The sequence below is a fragment of the Lissotriton vulgaris genome, chromosome 8 (assembly GCF_964263255.1).
Source record: "Lissotriton vulgaris chromosome 8, aLisVul1.2, whole genome shotgun sequence".
NCBI lineage: Eukaryota > Metazoa > Chordata > Amphibia > Caudata > Salamandridae > Lissotriton > Lissotriton vulgaris.
In genome coordinates, this window is record NC_141696.1 from 1,509,183,404 (window position 1) to 1,509,205,612 (window position 22,209).

Here is a 22,209-nt window from a genome sequence, read left to right on the forward strand (position 1 = left end):
TAGGGTCACTGGGCGGTATCCATGATAGTGTCATAAAACACTGGTACCCGGTGGACGTACAAGGACTGGCGCACTATAACTTATGACCGTGTTCTTTGGATCCTAGGGTCACTGGGAGGTATCCATGATAGTGTCAAAAAACACTGGTGCCCGGTGGACGTACAAGCACTGACGCACTATAACTTATGACCTTGCTCTTTCGGTTCTAGGGTCATCACTGGGCGATATCCAAGATAGTGTCAAAAAACACTGGTGCCCGGTGGACGTACAAGCACTGACGCACTGTAACTTATGACTGTGCTCTTTGGGTCCTAGGGTCATCACTGGGCGATATCCATGATAGTGTCAGAAAACACTGGTGCCCGGTGGACGTACAAGGACTGGCGCACTGTAACTTATGCCCGTGTTCTTTGGGTCCTAGGGTCACTGGGCGGTATCCATGATTATGTCACAAAACACTTGTGTCCGGTGGACGTACAAGGACTGGCGCACTATAACTTATGACTGTGTTCTTTGGGTACTAGGGTCATCACTGGGCGGTATCCATGATAGTGTCATAAAACACTGGTGCCCGGTGGACGTACAAGCACTGACACAATATAACTTATGACCTTGCTCTTTCGGTCCTAGGGTCATCACTGGGCAATATCCATGATAGTGTCAGAAAACACTGGTGCCCGGTGGACGTACAAGGACTGACGCACTATAACTTATGACCGTGGTCTTTGAGTCCTAGGGTCACTGGGCGGTATCCATGATAGTGTCATAAAACACTGGTGCCCGGTGGACGTACAAGGACTGGCACACTATAACTTATGACTGTGTTCTTTGGGTCCTAGGGTCACTGGGCGGTATCCATGATAGTGTCATAAAACACTGATGCCCGGTGGACGTACAAGGACTGGCGCACTATAACTTATGACCGTATTCTTTGGGTCCTAGGGTCATTACTGGGCGGTATCCATGATAGTGTCAAAAAACACTGGTGCCCGGTGGACGTACAAGCATTGACGCACTATAACTTATGACCTTGCTCTTTCGGTCCTAGGGTCATCACTGGGCGATATCCATGATAGTGTCATAAAACACTGGTGTCCGGTGGACGTACAAGCACTGACGCACTATAACTTATGACCTTGCTCTTTCGGTCCTAGGGTCATCACTGGGCGATATCCATGATAGTGTCAGAAAACACTGGTGTCCGGGGGACGTACAAGCACTGACGCACTATAACTTATGACCTTGCTCTTTCGGTCCTAGGGTCATCACTGGGCGATATCCATGATAGTGTCAGAAAACACTGGTGCCCGGTGGACGTACAAGCACTGACGCACTATAACTTATGACCTTGCTCTTTCGGTCCTAGGGTCATCACTGGGCGATATCCATGATAGTGTCAGAAAACACTGATGCCCGGTGGACGTACAAGGACTGGCGCACTATAACTTATGACCGTGTTCTTTGGGTCCTAGGGTCACTGGGCGGTATCCATGATTATGTCACAAAACACTTGTGTCCTGGTGGACGTACAAGGACTGGCGCACTGTAACTTATGACTGTGCTCTTTGGGTCCTAGGGTCATCACTGGGCGATATCCATGATAGTGTCAGAAAACACTGGTGCCCGGTGGACGTACAAGGACTGGCGCACTATAACTTATGACCGTGTTCTTTGGGTCCTAGGGTCACTGGGCGGTATCCATGATAGCATCATAAAACACTGGTGCCCGGTGGACGTACAAGCACTGGCGCACTATAACTCATGACAGTGCTCTTGGGTCCTAGGGTCATCACTGGGCGGTATCCATGATTGTGCCATAAAACATTGGTGTCCGGTGAACATTCAAGCACTGACGCACTATAATTTATGATTGTGTTCTTTGAGTCCAAGGGTCACTGGGCGGTATCCGTGATTGTGTCATAAAACACTGGTGTCCGGTGGACGTACATGTACTGACGCACTATAACTTATGACAGTGTTCTTTGGGTCCTAGGGTCACTGGGGGGTATCCATGATAGTGTCATAAAACGCTGGTGCCCGGTGGACATACAAGCACTGGCGCACTATAACTTATGATCGTGTTCTTTGGGTCCTAGGGTCACTGGGCGGTATCCGTGATTGTATCATAAAACACTGGTGCCCGGTGGACGTACAAGGACTGGCGCACTATAACTTATGATCGTGTTCTTTGGGTCCTAGGGTCACTGGGCGGTATCCCTGATTGTGTCATAAAACACTGGTGTCCGGTGAACGTACAAGGACTGACGCACTATAACTTATGACTGTGTTCTTTAGGTCCTAGGGTCATCACTGGGCGGTATCCATGATAGTCGTGGTTAGTGACACCTAGTGTAGATGTCAACTCCCTGAGCACAACCTCAATGAAACAAATAAAGTTTCTATATCATGTAATCCAAATGTCGCTGAAAAATTAAACCAACATTGTTGTCTTGTTTCTCATGTTTTAATTCACATGAATTTCATCAATATCCATGAGGATCCATTCCATATGTGTATCCAAAATCAATATATAGGTGATAGTATCCCAATGCATTTCGGACACATGGTCCTTCGTCAGGGGAATCCTAAACAAAATAAAAATGACGCAATCTAAGTATAATTCACCGGGTAGCAAGCTTCAACAAATCACATGTTGTTCTAACAATTATACATGCGCTTTATCTATGTGCCTGACTAGTAAGTCTAACGTGAACCAACAACGTGCACTAAATGAAATGAATCCCACTCTCACCAATCGTGCAGAACTGATAAAACAGACCAAGCCAGCGGCATGTGCAAAACGCTATACCGAATCTCGATGGGTTCATTAGCTTCGAGACAGAAGAAAAAAATGCAGTGGTCACCGTGAACAAAAGGTTATCACCGTAATAAGAAGGTCTACGCGTTATAGCCCAAGTGAAAACGTGCAAAATGGAATATCGACACTTACGACAAATTCAGAACAAGACTGCGCGTCTAGTCAGTGCGCCCTTCGCCATGATGTGTGCGACATGCGTTCAATGTGTGCGGAAGTAAATAAAGAGGGAGCAGTGTGTATAGAAAGAGGACTGTTAGTTAGCGGCCATACTGGAGTGGTGTGACGGAAACACCGAGGGATTTGGAGGTGAATAAACTAACAATAAGTTCGAGACGAGATAGAGTGAAAAACGAAATGAAAAAAGTGAATGGAGTTAAAAAAAGGAGAAGGTGACCATGAATACCCAATTTTGTACCAATAAACAGATAAAGATAAACAATGCATAACAAAATAATGTTAGAACAGAAATAGAAGGAGTCTTCTATAGATAACATTGAAATTCCATCCGATCATTGAGACCAGAAGGTTTCATTGATTGAAGGAATTTAATCCAGTGGTTTTCACGCTGTAATAAAAAGTTGTTGTTGTCTCTGTCGTCACGCTTATTGACCACCTCCACTGCAGCAAACCTGAGCTGACTGATGTTGTGTCTGCTATCCTTAAAATGTATAGCCAAGTTAGACTTCATGTTAACAGTCCTTATATTGCTCTTATGTTCATTTATTCTCTGTTTCAACTTGCGTGTGGTTTTCCCCAGTATATATCAGCCCACAGGGGCATTTTACAATATATACGACATTCTCAGTGTCACAAGTAGCATTCAATTTCAATTTGATGTCAGTTCCTTTCATAGGATGTTTAATCACCGGACCTTTGATCATGTTGTTGCAATTTTGACAGTTAAGACAAGGTTGGTTGCCTTTGTATTTGATCGCTGGTGTGAGTTTGGGATTTTTTATGAGTTCCTTGAGATTCTTTCCTCTTTTATAGGCAAATATTGGTTGCTCACTGAAAATACCATTGAAATCCTGTTCTCGACAGATGATAGGCCAATGTTTCAAAATAGCAGTTTTATATGCCTTTGAGGACTCAGAATACTTAGATGAACATTACGGTATCCATGATAGTGTCATAAAACGCTGGTGCCCGGTGGACATACAAGCACTGACGCACTATAACTTATGATCGTGTTCTTTGGGTCCTAGGGTCACAGAACGGTATCCATGATAAGTGCAGTGAACTGTGACTAGCGCCTAGGTGGAGAGGGCCATGACTAGTGCCTACATTACTTGGTTTGAGACTGGCGTCTAAGTGCAGTGGACCGTGACTAGTGCCTACGTGGAGTGGACAGTGAGTAACGCCAATGTGGAGTGGATTGCGACTGGCGTCTAAGTGAAGTGGACTGTGAATAGTGCCGGAGTGCAGTGGACTGTAACTAATGCCTAAGTGCAGTGGACCATGACTACTGCCTATGTGGAGTGGACAGTGAGTAGCACCAATGTGGAGTGGATTGCGACTGGCGCCTAAGTGCAGCGGACTGTGAATAGCGCCTAATTGCAGTGAACTGTGATTAGTGTCTAAGTGCAGTGGACTGTTACTAGTGCCTATGTGGAGTGGACAGTGAGTAGCTCTAATGTGGAGTGGATTGTGACTGGCACCCAAGTGCAGCGGACTGTGAATAGCGCCTAAGTGCAGTGGACTGTGACTAGTGCTTATGCTAAGTGGACAGTGAGTAGCGCTAATGTGAAGTGGATTGTGACTGGTGCCTAAGTGCAGCGGACTGTGACTAGAGCCTAAGTACAGTGGACTGTTACTAGTGCCTATGTGGAGTGGACAGTGAATAGCGCTAGTGTGGAGTGGATTGCGACTGGCACCTAAGTGCAGCGGACTGTGAATAGCGCCTAAGTGCAGCGGACTGTGACTAGTGCCTAAGTGCAGTGGACTGATAGAATTCACTTTTCGATGCTCTAATTACCCCATGATGACGTGTGAGTTAGCATCATATGACTAACTAATGCATTTACGTAAACGCACTTAGGCTGAATTCATATACTCACCTATACTTATATTTGGATGTACGTGTGACCATATTAATTCCTTAGCTTAGCCTGTGTGCCACCATTTTGTGTGACTCTCTGTGCCTGCGGGCTCTGCTCGCTCATGCCCCTCCCGCAGGAATACAGAAATATACTAAGACAGCAGTTTTCGTTTCTCGGCTCACTGTGGCCGAAACTAACAACTATGTTATCTGCAATGTTCTCATGCCCAGAGACGCAGAAGGCTGGCTCCCTGGCCTTGAGCAGAGATAATACTGTATCCCTCGCAGGTGCAGATGCCTGCTGTATGAGAGCATTGTTCACTGGTCTGGGGCTCAGTAGTTTTCCATTAGGGGCGTACCCCATTTACTGTGTTGCATTATAATGTATTGCTGTGATGCAGAGAGTCAGTCCTCTCGTTCGCACTCTTAGGAGTGAGGTCGGACAGGGCCCTCTCATATGAGTGTTGTTTGGCCTAATAAAGACTTTTGTTTTTACTTCTCCACTGTCCGGCTGACTTCCTATAAGGTAATTATAGGTGAGTGCTGTAAGTCACTCTAGTGGATTTGAGCCACGCTTATCAGATGGCGCCCGAATAGGGACCCCGCGATAAGGATCTTTCTCACCCGTAAGTGGGTAGCAGAAGACCGGGGACCCGCTGGTCGGCACGGTGGGCCCGGGATCCCATTTGATGCCGAGCTTGGTTCTCGCAGCGCTGCCCCACCCTGCTGATCGGGAGAGGTCCCGGTTCGGATCTTACGCCGGGGTCCAGAAGGCGGAACTTGAAGCTGACCGTGTTGGTCCTGGCAGCCGGAGGTGGAGAACGGTAGAGGTCGGTGCCGCATACGGAAGGTGAGTGATCCACCTGTGATTGCTGCAGGAACGGGAGTGTTCCGGGAGACTAGAATGTCTCCGATGGTTTGAGGAGCCGGTGTGCTCCTGGGGCTAGTGTGCTCCGGGGAACTCAGAGTACGAGTTGGTGCTCTGACAGACTTGACGGGGGTTGGGGACGTATTTCGAGGTAATTGTTTGTGGCGATCCGACCGCATGGTACTGTGGTGAAGGCGTGGCTCATCGTGGGTAGACTCTGGCGCGCTTACTCTGAACTCCTAGTGTGGTGATTCAGAAGAGGTGTGATCCGGGTTTCCCGCGGTAAAGCGCGCAGCGATCCATAGTGCCGCACGGGTAGCGGATCCGGTCCCCGTCCTCAGAACAGTTAGCGTACTGTTCGGTCTGCGGTAGAGTCCAGGTTCCCCAGGACTTGGTCGACGGGCCTTGTCCAAGTTGGTAACACGTGTTTTGGAGATCTTGTATATGTGTACGTGGTTCGTCTATATGTTTGTATGTGAATGAATTTGAGTTGTGATTCGAGATAAAGTAAAGATGCCGTGTATTAGCAAGTTGCGATGTTTTGGATGCTGTTGTCGACCCTCAGATACTAGATTGGCCGAGAGTCAACCCGCACCTCCTGAAGGGACACCGAGTTTTGATATGTATGTTAAACATGGACTGGTCCCGATTTTGTTTGGTACTTTGTGGCATCGATACACTGCTGATAATGTGGATTTACAATGGCCTTTGACGGGTTCTTTTGATGAAGCTAAATTGGATTATTTGCAAGACAAACTGTTTGCTAGGCGTAGCCGCCAGAGTATGTTCGACTCTTTGCGAATGTGGCAGAAAGAGGTCAGGAAACGTAAGATGCGAGAGGAGAAAGAGGAGTATAAAAAGTCCACCCAGACTATGGCACAGAAAGCGAAGGAACAGGTGGGGAATGAGAATGCATTACGCATGGAGCGCGCAGATAGACTTTGTAGGTTGAAAGAAAATAAAAGTTACGTAGTACGAGAAGACGACCCGGATGAGATGGAGGACATTTTGAATGCCCGACCCCCGCCCCCTTATGCCCCGCAGCCATTGTACCCCTCCTTGCCACTTTCGGGCCCTAGTAGCGCCATTCCAGGTCCTTCAGCGAGTGCCCCCCAACAATCCCTGCCCTCGACACCCCTCGTTTCTCTACTCCAGCCCGCTTCACCTGCCCCCTCGCCATTTTCTTTGGCACTCCCTACTGTTTCAGCTAGCACCACCCCCGGTCAGGAGATGCTAACACCGAGCCGCGGCGCAGGTAGCGGATTGTTCTCACAGGTACGGAAGCTGCTTACACGTTCTACTGTAGGTTTGGATGAAAAAAGTTTGGTGGCTAACCAGGCATGTCAATGGGCTAGGAATAATATTTATTCATTCGAAGATATCTGGTCCACCATGAAAGATTTTGAGCCGTTAATGCAGCAGCACGCTTTGTGGCACATGGCTGGTGTATTGATACCGCTATGGGAGCAGGGATATGGAGGTGTGGCCCCGGCGGTTTTGTGGGATATACAGGCTGGAGCGTACAGAACTAACACGGGGGTCAAAGAAGTGATGAGTAGTCTGCGCGCGCTTTTGCAATACAGGAATGAATTACCCTCTGTCGGTACGCCCCATTTCCCAGGTCTCCACCCAATGCGAGAGGTGCACCCTATTTTTCATCCTGAGGTCCCCGAGTTGTTAGACCCAGTCACGAGGGCCGTTACAAGGAACAGAATTGATGCGCACTTTCAGGAGCAATGGGTGTACACGCCATGGAAGAGAAGTGAGGTGTTGTCATTGAAGGCTCAGCTGCCGGATTCTAGAAAGAATCCGACCGCCTACTACAAAGAGCTTACGGAAGCGGCGTCTTCTACTGTGATGACGTTGGCTGATGTTGAATTGTTTTTCGGGCTTTTGGTCCCGGTTGATGTGTGGCGACAAGTGAAAGGTACGGATCATACGGAGGAGCTGGGTGGTACATGGCAGGAGTTGAAGGATTGGGACAAGGAGCGTAAGCCAGGAGAGAAGCCGAAGGCTGAAATATTAGCTTTACCGGGGCGCATAATAAAGTATATGCACTCCCTCATTCCCCCGAAAAAGGTAGATTGGGACAAGTTGACGGCTTGCAAGCAGAAGAAAGATGAGGCGGTCTCTGATTTCTTTACGAGGTTTGAGGAAACGTTTATGGATTTTAGTGGGCAGGATGTGTCACAGGATGGGGGGTTACGGCTCTTCGTCAACAGGTTTGTCACAAACTTATTGCCTGAAATATCAGCCAGACTGCAAGCGTCGGAGAGCACGTGGACAACGTCCTCTCCTTCGGGAATACTAAGTATGGCACAATATTACGAACACAGGGAAAATGAGAACAAGGATAAGCAGGAGAAGAAGGCTAAAGATTTAAAGACGAGGGTTTTGTTGCAGCAAGTGGCGAGAGGCAGAGGAAGGGGTGCGGGGTTGAGCCGCGGAGGGGGATTTGGCAGAGGTGAGAGCAGGGACAGGCTGGGACCGAATCAGTGCGCGAAATGCAAGCAGGAGGGGCACTGGTGGAGGGATTGCCCGCTGCTTCAGGCGAGCGCTGGCGTAGGGCGCGGACGAGGAAGAGGTGGTGGGGATAATGAAAGACAGGTGGTACGATCGGATGGAGGCAGGAGGCCGGGTGGAAATTATTTTGACAATAATACCAATAGGCAGCAGTTACAGAACGATGGTGCCCAGTACTATAACGATGATTACTCAGTTGATGATTTGACAGGGTTTTCCCACAACTAGGACAGCGTGGGACAGAGCATGGGACCAGTACTTATGGAAGTTGATCAGAGGGGACCTTATGTCGAAGCCGACTTACTAGGGTCTCAACAGAAATTTCTAGTGGATACGGGTGCAATGAAAAGTTCAGTGGCTCGTTCTCGGGTCCCAGGGGCGGCTCTGTCTGGCAAGAATAATATATCCGTGGGTTTCGCGGGAACTCCGGTGATTAGCCCCATTTCTAAACCTCTCACGTTAACGATTGGTCCTTTTACTGTTGATTCGCCGTTTCTATTGACATCAAATTGTGGTGAAAATTTGTTGGGTTTAGATTTATTGAAAAGATTGCATGCCACTATCTATTGTTCTCCGGATGGCGTGTACCTCACTCTAGGCCCCAATGTTGCCCGCCCACTACAGTGCTTTTCAAAAGATGACCCGCTGCCACCTGAGTTTCGAGGCATACCCGACAGCTTGTGGGCTGTCAGTGATAATGATGTGGGGAGAATGGACATTGCCCCGGTGTCAATAAGAGTGAAGGTGGGAGCCAAATTGCCCAGAATTCCACAATACAAAATACCTAGAGAGGGTGAGAAGGCCTTGTTACAAATAATTCAAGATTTAATACAGTCTGGTGTAGTGGAAGAGACTGATTCGAATATATGTAACAGTCCTATTTTGCCTATACTTAAAAGACGATCACCTGATGCCACAGATAATACTCCTGATGTCTATAGATTCGTGATTGATTTGCGCCAAGTAAATAGAGTAGTGGAGCCACAGTACCCGGTGGTCTCGGACATCACTACGATATTGACAATGATCCCACCTTCGGCCAAATATTTCTCTGTCCTAGATTTGAAAAACGCCTTCTTCAGTATCCCAGTACATGAAGACAGCAGGTATCTTTTCGGATTCTCATTGGCTGGCCGTAGCTTCCGCTTCCAGAGAATTCCTCAGGGGTACACTGAGAGTCCTAGTATATATAGTCAGGCCCTGAAGGCACAATTGGATGATTTGGAACTTCCACCGGGCAATGTAATGTTGCAGTACGTGGATGATATCCTGATAGCTTCGGACGACGAGCAGGGTTGTCGGGATGCTACTGTAAAATTGTTACACCACTTGGCAAAGAGGGGGCATAAGGTGTCCCTTCCGAAATTTCAATACTGTCGAACGGAGGTCACCTACCTCGGTCACCTCCTTTCGAAAGTGGGGAGGAGATTGACGCCGGAGCGCATAAAAGCGATCACTAACATGCAGGTACCTAACACGCAGCGAGAGGTGCGCGCGTTCCTAGGCATAACATCGTATTGTCGTCAGTGGATACCTAACTATGCATTACTAACAAAACCCCTATTGTATCTGACTACCAAAGAAGTGCGCGAACCCCTAACCTGGACCCCCGCATGTCAGGAATCTTTTGAGTTACTAAAGACGTCTTTGTGTTCGGCGCCAGTTCTTGGAACACCTGATTACCAGAAGCCTTTTGTTCTTTACGTGCACGAGGCGGAAGGTTGCGCGTTGTCAGTCCTAACTTAGTGTTTCGGGGGGAAGCAGAGACCGTGTGCGTACTTCTCTGCAATGCTTGACAATGTGGCAAGAGCGCTGCCGAGTTGTCTGAGAGCCACGGCGGCTGCTGCGGTCTCTATAAGACAATCGGCAGGGCTCGTGCTGGGATCAGATCTCACAGTAATGGTACCGCATGCTGTGGACATTTTATTGAACAGGACACAGACGCAGCATTTAACAAGCGCTCGTCTGACGGGTTATGAGATGACCCTTTTTGCACCCCATGTGACAATTAAAAGGTGTGCCACATTGAACCCCGCCACCTTGTTACCTATCCCCACAGATACTGACACAAATGATGACGACATACATGACTGCTTGTATAGGACTGAGGAGGAGACAAAGGGGAGGGTGGATCTGACAGACAGACCCATGGAAGAACCAGACGGGGAACTGTATGTTGATGGATCCTGTTTTAAATTACCAGACGGGACATCGACAGCAGCATATGCAATAACGACATTACAGACGGTGGTGGAGACTTCTAGAATACCTTACAATTCTGCCCAGGCTGCCGAGATTATCGCCTTAATGAGAGCATGTGAGTTGAGTGAGGGGTAGGATGTTAATATTTACACCGATAGCCAATACGCCTTTGGCGTGGTTCATAATTATGGGCGACTTTGGGCAGAACGGGGATTCTTGACCTCCCATGGACAACGCATCCAACATGGTCCACTGATATTACGACTACTAACGGCACTGACTTTACCCAAAAGATTGGCTGTGATAAAATGTAGCGCACACAAGACAATAGTGGACGATGTCGGGCGAGGCAACGCTTTTGCCGACGAGACAGCAAAAGAGACTGCTAGAGAAAAATTACCACGAATGTTTGTGGCAGGGCCAGCACGATGGGTCCCAGATATTCACATGTTCGCAGACACGGTACAGAGTGTCAAGAACATACAGGGCAAGGCGACGGATGAGGAATTGAGAGCATGGAAGGATGGGCAGGGACGACTGGATGCGGATGAATGCTGGACAGATGTGACAGATAAGAGACGATGGATGTTACCGAATGCGTATGTCCTTCCAGTAGTAACGATGGCACACGGTCCTGCCCATGTGAGTGCGAAGGGCATTTGCAAGCTATTAGACCCGGTATGGAGCAATAAGAATATCTCTAAGATGGCCACCAATTTGGTTCGTCAGTGTATGGTGTGTTTGAGACACAATCCTGGAAAGGGTACCCCCGTCCCAACTGGAAATTTTGCACCCCCCTCTTTCCCTTTCGAGGTGATTCAGATGGATTACATCGAAATGGAAAGAGTCAACAACTTGAAGTACGTCCTTGTAGTCGTATGCGCCTTTAGTAGGTGGGTGGAGGCGTTCCCAACGAAAGACTGCACGGCTATGTCTACTGCAAAAATGTTGATAAAGGAGTATTTCTCCCGCTTCGGATTACCTAGGGTGATCTGGAGTGATAATGGCACGTCCTTTAATGCTGAATTAGTGAAGAATATATGCAAGGGTCTACACATCACCCAGAAGTTCCACTCAGCCTTGCATCCTCAGGCAGCAGGACTGGTGGAACGGTTTAACGGCACACTCAAGTTAAAAATGGCCAAAATATGTGAAAGTACAGGTCTCCGTTGGCCAGATGCACTTCCCTTAGCTTTGCTTTCCACAAGAGTCACTGTAAATGCAAAAATGGGCGTCTCCCCGCACGAGGTGGTATTTGGCCGCCCGGCCAATATCTGGGGAGTGCCCCGAGCCAAATGCTTTTCAGAAGTTCCTTACCCTCTGTTGACAGACTATCTGTATGCGTTGACTAAAGATCTTCGTTCTATTCATCAGCAGGTAGCAGACACTCTGAAGCCGTTGCCGGAGGGGCCTGGACACACCATCCACCCAGGGGATTGGGTCGTGGTGCGACGATACCAGCGGAAGTCCTGTTTGGAGCCGAGATGGTCAGAGCCTCGTCAAGTGCTTCTCACCACGCGCACAGCACTGCGGATTGACGGCAGAAAGGCGTGGACCCATGCCTCTCATGTGAAGAGGGTCCCGCTCCCGTTGCCCTATGATCAATGGGTACAGGATGGCATCGCTGACCAGGAGTGTGAAAGTATTCCAAGATATGTTCCTTTCTCGGATGCTTCACTGATTGGAGAAGAGCACAGCGGAATTGAAAATACAGTGAGCTCTACCACTCCTTTTGTTGCTAGCAAAGAGATATCGGAAAGTTCAGCATCTGCCACTGATACACCTGCTTTGTTTTCTGATCCTGAAGTGCCAGGGAGCACTCGCTACAATTTCCGGCCCCGGAGAAAATAAGTACAGTGCTGGAAAATGATGGACTAAATACTGGAAGAAGGGCTTAGTGGACATTCTGAAAAAGAAGATTTAGTGGTAGGGATGGACTTGTAAGAGCCCTGGTGTTTAGCCGAAGATTGTGTTCTTTGAGACTAAAGAGTGGTGCGGGGCCCGAATTAAGTGCTTCCCTTATTTCAAAGTGCTGACCAACGACGTGGGAATAGGTATGAACGGTAAAAGCCTGCCTGTGAGGCTTTGAAGGACACAGGGAAGAAGATCCCTTTTTAAGGGTTGAAGAACCCCTCCGGCCGGTTGAGGATTGTCTGGGACTATTTTTTTTTTATTAGTTATAGTTTGATTTTTTTTTGATTTTTGTGTTGAAAAAGTATACAGAATGTATCCCTTTGGGCGGCCAATTCCTGATGAGGAGCAGCCCTTTGCAGCTCCCCCGAGACGTGAGCCTGATTCCCCCTGGTTGGCCCTTTCCCGAAGGGGAAAAATTGTGGTGGTCGTCATATTTTTAATTGCCCTTTTGGTGACTCTTGGAATATTGTTCTTCCTAGATAAACATTATCCCGTTCATTCATTTGCACCCACACCTACTGCTGTTCCAGAACACAATATGCTCACAGTTGAATATGGCGAAAGAATGATACGCACCAATTATAAAGATAATGTTTTTATTAAGACTTTGCATCATGCACATGCCACTACCAACATGACAGATTGCTGGGTTTGTGGGCTTTTGCCTTCTGCTGCTTATAAGAAAGATAGATTCCTTGCTCTTCCTTTGACTCCGGTAAATAGTTGTGTGGGATGGTACACCCTTATAGGTCTAGTCAAATATTTCCAACAGCCAGATTCCCTAACACCCCGACTACAGAATAGGGGGTGGACAATGACGATGCGAGTACGCCCTTTGCCTTCAGCTTCCCTTGGACGAATATACACTGACGGACGTTTTGACCAGATATTTATAGAGACATGTGAGAAAAAGTTGGGCCGATTCTTGACACCTAATGATACTGATAGACTTAGGGATAGTTTTATGAAATTGAATGCCACTTTGTCTTATAGGCACCCACCTAAGAATAACGGCAGCTCCAAGTCTTTGATACCCCTTGCTGTGGTGGGTCCTCCTCCGTTTTTCTGTATAGAGGGAAGGGGTCCCATCAAGGTAGGAAATAGCTCTTGTAATGTGACCGCATTAATACGCCTGCCAGTTAGCCCCTCCTTGATTGCCCCACCCAGTGTCTATTTTGTATGCGGTGAAAATGGATACTTATGGTTGCCAGAGGGTTGGGGTGGGGTGTGCTACCTGGCTTATCTGATTCCTCCTGTATATGTGGCCCCCTCTGATTATCATAGAACTCATCGACGATTTCCCAGTCCTCAAGAGCAGCCTCGAGAGCAGCGTAAAAGGAGGGAACTTCAAGTAGAGGACGTTGATCAGACAGATACCTCGTATCAGCAATGGACTGATTTTTCTAAGGGTCTGCTTCCTTTCTGGGGTCCTATATTCAACAGTAGAGCTATTAGATGACTTTCTAGGGTAATGGAAAAGGTGGTTCTGGTTGAGGCTGACATTACGACTAACATCTCTGTTGAGGTTCAGGCTATGAGATTATTTACGATCCAGAATAGGATGGTCCTTGATGTCATACTAGCAGATAGGGGCGGGGCCTGTCGCGTCATCGGGACATCTTGCTGCGTTTATATCCCCGACTCTGCCCCGACTGTTAACTTGGCAGTGCAAAAATTGCATAGATTAGCGACTGAACTGCACCAAGATAATGGAACATGGTCTCTCCAAGGGTGGCTCTGGGGGGCCTTTTCTTCCTGGGGCTGGAAAATACTGATGGGATTGGTTGGAGTAGTGAGTGTAATCCTATCATGCTGCCTTTGCATATATTGCCTCCCCCCATGTTGTTCAATGTGTGCTGCAAATATACGTCCGAAAAAGAAGTTGCATGGTCAATATACCACTTCTATGATTACTGAAATTCCTGCTGATGCAAGTTGGTTAATGTTTATTGCAGAAGATGTTCTCGAATGAAGTAATGTAGGCCTGCCCCTAGAATGTATGTCGGCACTACCTTTGGCAATTAAATGAGGCTATAGTTAGCCAATGATGCTAAAAGGAGGGTCTGATAGAATTCACTTTTCGATGCTCTAATTACCCCATGATGACGTGTGAGTTAGCATCATATGACTAACTAATGCATTTACGTAAACGCACTTAGGCTGAATTCATATACTCACCTATACTTATATTTGGATGTACGTGTGACCATATTAATTCCTTAGCTTAGCCTGTGTGCCACCATTTTGTGTGACTCTCTGTGCCTGCGGGCTCTGCTCGCTCATGCCCCTCCCGCAGGAATACAGAAATATACTAAGACAGCAGTTTTCGTTTCTCGGCTCACTGTGGCCGAAACTAACAACTATGTTATCTGCAATGTTCTCATGCCCAGAGACGCAGAAGGCTGGCTCCCTGGCCTTGAGCAGAGATAATACTGTATCCCTCGCAGGTGCAGATGCCTGCTGTATGAGAGCATTGTTCACTGGTCTGGGGCTCAGTAGTTTTCCATTAGGGGCGTACCCCATTTACTGTGTTGCATTATAATGTATTGCTGTGATGCAGAGAGTCAGTCCTCTCGTTCGCACTCTTAGGAGTGAGGTCGGACAGGGCCCTCTCATATGAGTGTTGTTTGGCCTAATAAAGACTTTTGTTTTTACTTCTCCACTGTCCGGCTGACTTCCTATAAGGTAATTATAGGTGAGTGCTGTAAGTCACTCTAGTGGATTTGAGCCACGCTTATCAGGACTGTTACTAGTGCTTATGCTAAGTGGACAGTGAGTAGCGCTAATGTGAAGTGGATTGTGACTGGTGCCTAAGTGCAGCGGACTGTGACTAGAGCCTAAGTACAGTGGACTGTTACTAGTGCCTATGTGGAGTGGACAATGAGTAGCGCTAATGTGAAGTGGATTGCGACTGGCGTCTAAGTGCAGTGGATTGCGACTGACGCCTAAGTGCACTGGACTGTGACTGGCACCTCAAGGAAGGAGTGATGCCCTGTGTGGAAATAGAGACTTGTACAGGTGGTGAAGTGGGGCCTGTTGAGTGCATCTTAGGTCGTGGGGGAGACTGCAGGAAGTGCCTCAGGTGGGGTTCACTATCCTGTGTTCAGGACTATGAAGGATTTCTACTCATTAAGATACTCTATGACCTTGGCTGTCTTCCACCTGTAGGGATAACAACACAGACATAGTTCACAATCACTGATCTGCCTTGTGACGAACGCACGCTCATGTTGTGAAGGTGTGTTATGGTTTCCATTGGTTTGAAATGCTTGTGTAGCTGACAGGGAAGGAGTGAATACTGCTGATGAGTTCCATCGCCTTCATTCCGTGCAATGATGGGCACAGGTTTGTACTCAGCTCGGCAGTCTGTACATTTCACTAAGCTTTAGCATTTCATGACATACATAGTGTGATCAGCGTTGGATGTGTGACGTGTAGATGCACAGCCTACTGTTCCATCATGGGCAGCTCCTGCTCAAACAGTGAGAGACTGCGCTCGTCTCCCATGTCCCACCTCCACACCATCACCCGTTCAACACCTCATGCCTGTATTCGTAGCACAGACAATGCCCTGTGACCTTCACATCATCACCCATTCAACACCTCAATACCTCGGTTTTGGAACCGTTTAGCTTTAGGCATTTCGAGTTCATCCATGTGGCCAGATCTTGCATACAGGCCTTAAAGTTGGACGCCGCTATTGATGGTGCTTGAGATAGGGAGATTAGCAGTTGGGTGTCATCAGCGTAGGAGACTAACTTCACTCCATACGCCTGCACCACCTCGGCTAGGGGGGCCTAGTAAAGATTAAATAGGGTTGGGCTCTGGGCAGAGCCCAACCGCACTCCCTGTTCAAGTGCTAGCTCTGAGGATCTGAAGGAGCCCCTTTGGACCTGAAAGCTCCGACCTATCAAAAAGGATTTCAGCCACCCCAGGGCAGAGCCTGTGACACCCGCCCGGTTTAGACACTGTAGCAAGATGTAATGAGCTACAGTGTCAAATGCTGCGCTGAGGTCTAACATCACCAACGCCATGGTGTGACCGGCATCAGCCCCCCGTCTGAGGGTCTCAGTCGCTCTCAGAAGGACAGTCTCAGTCGAGTAGCCCGACCGGAAGCCCGATTGGGAGGAGTGTAGTATGTTTGCTGTTTCTAGGTGAGCCACCAGTTGGGAGTTGGCCACTTTCTCAGCCACTTTGGCTAGATATGGCAGTAGGGAGATCGGTCTCAGATTCTCAAGCACTTCAAGGCTTACGTTAGGTTTCTTTTTTATGGGAAGAACTACAGCTTTCTTCCAGTCATCCGGTAGTGTCTGAGAAGCAAAGGATGTCTGTAGTACATGCCTGATGTAGGGTTCGAGAGTTGCCAGGCTCTCTCCCAATACTGTACCCAATCGTGCCTGTATTCGTAGCACATACAACGCCCTGTGACCTCCACACCATCACCCGTTCAACACCTCATGCCTGTATTCGTAGCACATACAACACCATGTGACCTCCACACCATCACCCGTTCAACACCTCATGCCTGTATTCGTAGCACATACAACACCCTGTGACCTCCACACCATCACCCGTTCAACACCTCATGCCTGTATTCGTAGCACATACAACACCCTGTGACCTCCACACCATCACCCGTTCAACACCTCATGCCTGTATTCGTAGCACATACAACACCCTGTGACCTCCACACCATCACCCGTTCAACACCTCATGCCTGTATTCGTAGCACATACAACGCCCTGTAACCTCCACACCATCACCCGTTCAACACCTCGTGCCTGTATTCATAGCACATACAACACCCTGTGACCTCCACACCATCACCCGTTCAACACCTCATGCCTGTATTCGTAGCACATACAACACCCTGTGACCTCCACACCATCACCCGTTCAACACCTCATGCCTGTATTCGTAGCACATACAACACCCTGTGACCTCCACACCATCACCCGTTCAACACCTCATGCCTGTATTCGTAGCACATACAACACCCTGTGACCTCCACACCATCACCCGTTCAACATCTCATGCCTGTATTTGTAGCACATACAACGCCCTGTGACCTCCACACCATCACCCGTTCAACATCTCATGCCTGTATTCGTAGCACATACAACACCCTGTGACCTCCACACCATCACCCGTTCAACAACTCATGCCTGTATTCGTAGCACATACAACGCCCTGACCGCCACTCCATCTTCTCCCTGCGGCCTTAATACAAATCTGAGCCCCAACCCTTGGCTAACACCCTCTCACACTGACCCTAATCCGGCTCCTTTCCTTGCGCTAACACAAAGTAAGGATGCACAATATATCCTCCAATGAGGCGACACTAAGGTTCAAGGCGGGAACACCTGCGGTCAGAGAAGAGGCTGAGATCGGTGAAAGACCTGCTCAACTGACTAGAGGATGAGCTGAAAAGAAGAGATGAAGATAGAACTTTGAGTGGGAGACAAGACTTCTATCCATCTTAAGTAAAAGCCTTACGGAAGGCGAGAAGCACCCTGGGGCTCGATCCACACAAAGCCATAGCAGATCCAGCTCACACTTTACGGCTCCTCATACTGAAAAATCCTGATAGGCACGTTTCTGCCTTGTTCGAAGCCTGGCTCTTCACCAGGTGCCTCTTCTACCTATCTTTCATAACTATGCGATTGGAATTGCCACAACTGAGGTGGTTTGCAAAGGTTCCCCTGGCACGGCTTTGAGTAGTCTTTCACCACCTGGATTCAGAGTTGGTGTGGTAAGGTAGGTGTGGTCCTAGCCACCATTGTAAATGTGCCTCCTTAATCAGCCTGCATTGTGCAGGAGGCCCCTGCGTCTGTCAGTATTGTGTAGCCCTCCTCCTCACTAGCCAGCACTGCCCCTCCCCATAAACAGGATTAAGGAGATCCTCCCAGGACCAGTCCCACCCAAGGACCTCCCCAATCATTCTGCCCACACCCCCATAACTTATAGGACACCGCTCTACCACTATGCTCCGGCGTGAAAATGAAAAATCAACTAACAGCAAATGAATCCGAAAGCCAGCTAACTTCAAAGAGGTACTTGACTTACAAGGTCTCCATAATACCATCTTGTTTTCTTAAAGTAGGAGAAAAATTGGCTTTTTGTTCCAGGTTTCTTATTTTGTCAAAATGATTGCATGCTTAATCTCCTTCCTAAACTGGGGTACTCTGAAGTATGCTGGTGCTTAACTTATGAATGAGTTTGCTCGAACTCTATCACCCTATCAGATGCAAGACTGACATTGAATGTTTCTGCCCCAGCCCAGTTGGCCTGTCAGGGCGGATCCTAACATGTGTCGTGAGTCATCATTGCTATTCTCTGGCCTGATATATGACTGAATCCCCTCAGCCCCACCAGCCTTTCAGAGGCAAGCCTGTCCTGTGGTGGATCCTGGTATTTCACCGTCATTTAAGCCACTCTTCGAGAGCTCTTTCTGGGGACCCTAGGATCTGATGGACCCCGCTTCCTTCAGAGATGCGCCTGACCTGTCACTGGAGCGCTGCCAAGTTGTCTCATGTCGAGGGCATGTTCCTCCAGGCGGCTAGTGGCTGGGGGGCTGCTGGCCAGCTGCATTCTGCCCCTGAGACTTGTAATTAGACCTTTTCATTATAAGTCAGGTCTTCAAAGCCTCAGCATTTGAAGTTGGCGAAGATGCCACGCCTGGCTGTGAAGATCACACTGAGGTATTCACCTGTTACAACGCAATTTTTACAACGCACTACCACTACAACGCAGGCATTACAACGCATTGCGCTGGGGGGCGCTCTAGGATAAGAGGTAAGTTTAATTTACTATCCAACACCTTCCCTAGGGTCCACGGGGACTGGAGTTAGAATAGTAAATTATACTTACCACTATCCAGCACCCCAAAGCGCTATGCGTTGTAACGGTATGCGTTGTGAATACCGCGTTGTAATGGTATGCGGAGTAAAAGTATGCGTTGTAACGTCATACATCCCACACTGAGCATGGAATCACATGGCAGATATATGAATGACTGGTACCCAACCCTACCAGCCTCCTAGAGGCATGTAAGCGACAGGCAGCCGTGCATAAAATAAAGTACAAATTACACAATTGGCAAGACATGGGCTGTGCATTGTCCTACTTAACAAACTCCCTACCGCTTCGGGAGGCAGCTGGTTTTTCATCTAGGCCTTGACATGTGCACAACATTTTACTTCCCCACCTTGCCTTATTACTGTTTTACACTTGCCTACCTGTAGTTGCATACATTTTGTGGCCTTAAGGAAGCCCTCCCTGAGGTGTATTATGCAATCGGATGCAAAAGAATTCAATTGCTTTTCCCTTTCTAAATTGAAGTTCCCTCCAACAGCAAAAATAGGTTATTTTTCAAGTGTGTCAGCAGTTGTTGGTCCAGGAGGCCCTGGGGCATCTTAGAGTTTAAGGATATTCACAGGAGATGTATTTACAATGAAATCATTTGCATATTTGTAGTAATTGGCTGTGGCCTTAGAGACGTTATACCCGCCTTCCTTGGATCAATTTCAAGTCTCTGTTCAAGTCAAGTAGATGGCGACTGGAAATGAAGAGCTTTATGGCCTTAAGAATAGATGACCCCTGAAAGGCAGGGGTTATCCCTAAATTCATCTGAAAATTGACCATCCTACCAGAATCTTTTCAGACAAGAGGACCAGATCCACGTCACAATGGCTTCATGCACTATATATTCACATTTGATCACAGATCCCAGCATCCTACTGTACAGAGAGAGAAAAACAAGATGCTATTGGCGTTTCTTCTTACCTCATTGATTAGGAACTGCAGGTGGAGGACGGCGGCCCCGCTGCTGTGCTGACAGTGGCAGTCAACGCCAGGCCGGCCCAATCTGACATTGTCAAAGTCAAGGAAACTGACACTCGGCCATGACAGAGATTAATGCTGAGGAAGAAACAAGGAAACCAGACAGTCAGCAATTAACCTCCAGATGCACAACTGCGCCTGATTAGGGGAAACAGAGATGCTCTCCTGGCCCTCAGCTGATCTAATTAAGGAACACAGCAGCCCCCAGCTCCAGGTAAACACAACACAAGCCTGAAAACATGCCAGATTATGAGAGATCTATTCTTGGCTGGGAGTCATCGATTAAGGCGCGCGAAGGCGCCTGGAGATGCCACGCGGGCCAGCAACACACCGCTGGCGGCTCACCCACTGCGCAGTACTGTCGAGCAGCGAAAACCGCCACACAGGTGTATTTATTTACCTTCTGCTCACTGCTAGCACTCAACCTCTGTGTTTTTCAGCCTAGTCAGCGGGACAACTTAACAAGAAATCACTAGTGTATGGAACATTACACTAACCATCCTGTGAGCTCTATTGACTGTCTCCATCGTTCAATGTCTATTTACTGTGTTTTTTTTGTTCAGCTTCACCTTTGGCTGCAGGGCTTGCTTTCTTCAGGGTTAAAATGCGATATAACCAGGGCCACTGGAATCATGCGATATTGCAGCATTTTTCTCACAATATGGATTTGTCACATTTGCCAAATAATCCCCCGCCTAGCCCATAATTTTCAGATTTTAACCTAAAAAATTGTTTCTTGCTCATACTGATCAAAAGTTACTAAAATGCAGCTCCATGTGTTGCTGCGCCGTGGAAGGCTCTTCCTGGAGGCTGATTGGTCACCTTTCAGGAGCTAAATGGTGCATTTGAGTGTTAAATTGGTACTTATGAAGGAAACATTTGCTAAGACAGTATTACCAACTGTAAAAATAATACAATAATGAATCAATATTGTCACAAAACACGATGCATTATGTTGCATATTTAGCCTTTTCTAGCTGCATCATTTCATTTGCTCGTCTCCTCCCACATAATTCCAGCTGCACTGGTATCAGCCACAGCTGTGCCCACAATTTCTTGAAGGAGAGAGGACTGAGTCCAAACTCGTATTTGTTTTTCTCTGGATAGGGGGGACTTGTCATTGCCCCAATATTACCACCCCCACCGGTGCATGCCAGTCGAGAACAAGCCTCTCCCTCCCCTTTCCCTAGGCACAATTAACTTGTTTAGGACCAGTGCTTTCTTCCACTTAAAGGCTGGCTTCCCATTACAGAAACAGCTATATAAAATTATGTTGGGGAGAATGTTTAATTAAGTCTGTGTTCCTGAACTTACTCTGGGAATTATGCACTTTGTGTAAAAGTGAAAAGTTCCCCAAGGTTGCTCCTCACAGCATACTTATAGTCAGAGCAACTAGAATTATGTGATTCTGAGAAGTAGCATTTTCCAAATAATTATGGATATGATACATTTGCCACATAAGCCATTCTCTGTTAAATCATTAGCAGCTTTGAAAAAAAATTGTTTCTAGCTCAAATGGATCAAAATCTACTAGAAATGCTGCAACAGGTGTTGCAGGGCAGTGGAAGGCCAATCAGAATGGTTTACTAGCCTTTTCAATTGCTAATTGCTGTATTCGAGTGTTAAGCTGTTGCTAATGATGTGGATTCTTTGCCCAGACAATGTACATTTGAAAAAAAAGCAAAATAATGTAGTAGTATCGCAAAATTTGCCTTTTCACGCCACATAATTTAGTCAACCCAGTCACATAATTTGTTCCAACCCAGTCGCATAATTCCAGAGGCACTGGCTATATTTCAGCAAGTTTCTGCAGCCTGATAGTCCAGTGGCATGGATTTATTGTGGGCACTCTACGTGACCCTTCTCTATTCTTAGTGGGTCCTGTGGCTAAGGTTTTTTTTGTGGCTTTCAGTGCTGTTTTTGAGTTTTACGGTCAAATATTTTAATAAACAAATGCCTGGACACCGCTGAGGGTTATTCGCCTGCTCCTCACTAAATATTATG

The 22,209-nt window shown here is 47.6% G+C and overlaps 1 protein-coding gene across 5 annotated transcripts in view; it reads right to left on the bottom strand.

Annotated features, from left to right (window-relative positions):
• The window catches only part of STXBP5L (syntaxin binding protein 5L), a 1,891,501-nt gene that overhangs the window by 1,407,606 nt on the left and 461,686 nt on the right, over positions 1–22,209 (bottom strand). For all 5 annotated transcript variants that reach the window (XM_086935625.1, XM_086935622.1, XM_086935624.1 and 2 more), the window contains exon 3: positions 20,149–20,230. In XM_086935625.1, the coding sequence (XP_086791751.1) occupies positions 20,149–20,230 (82 nt within the window). The remainder of the gene's footprint in view (positions 1–20,148; positions 20,231–22,209) is intronic.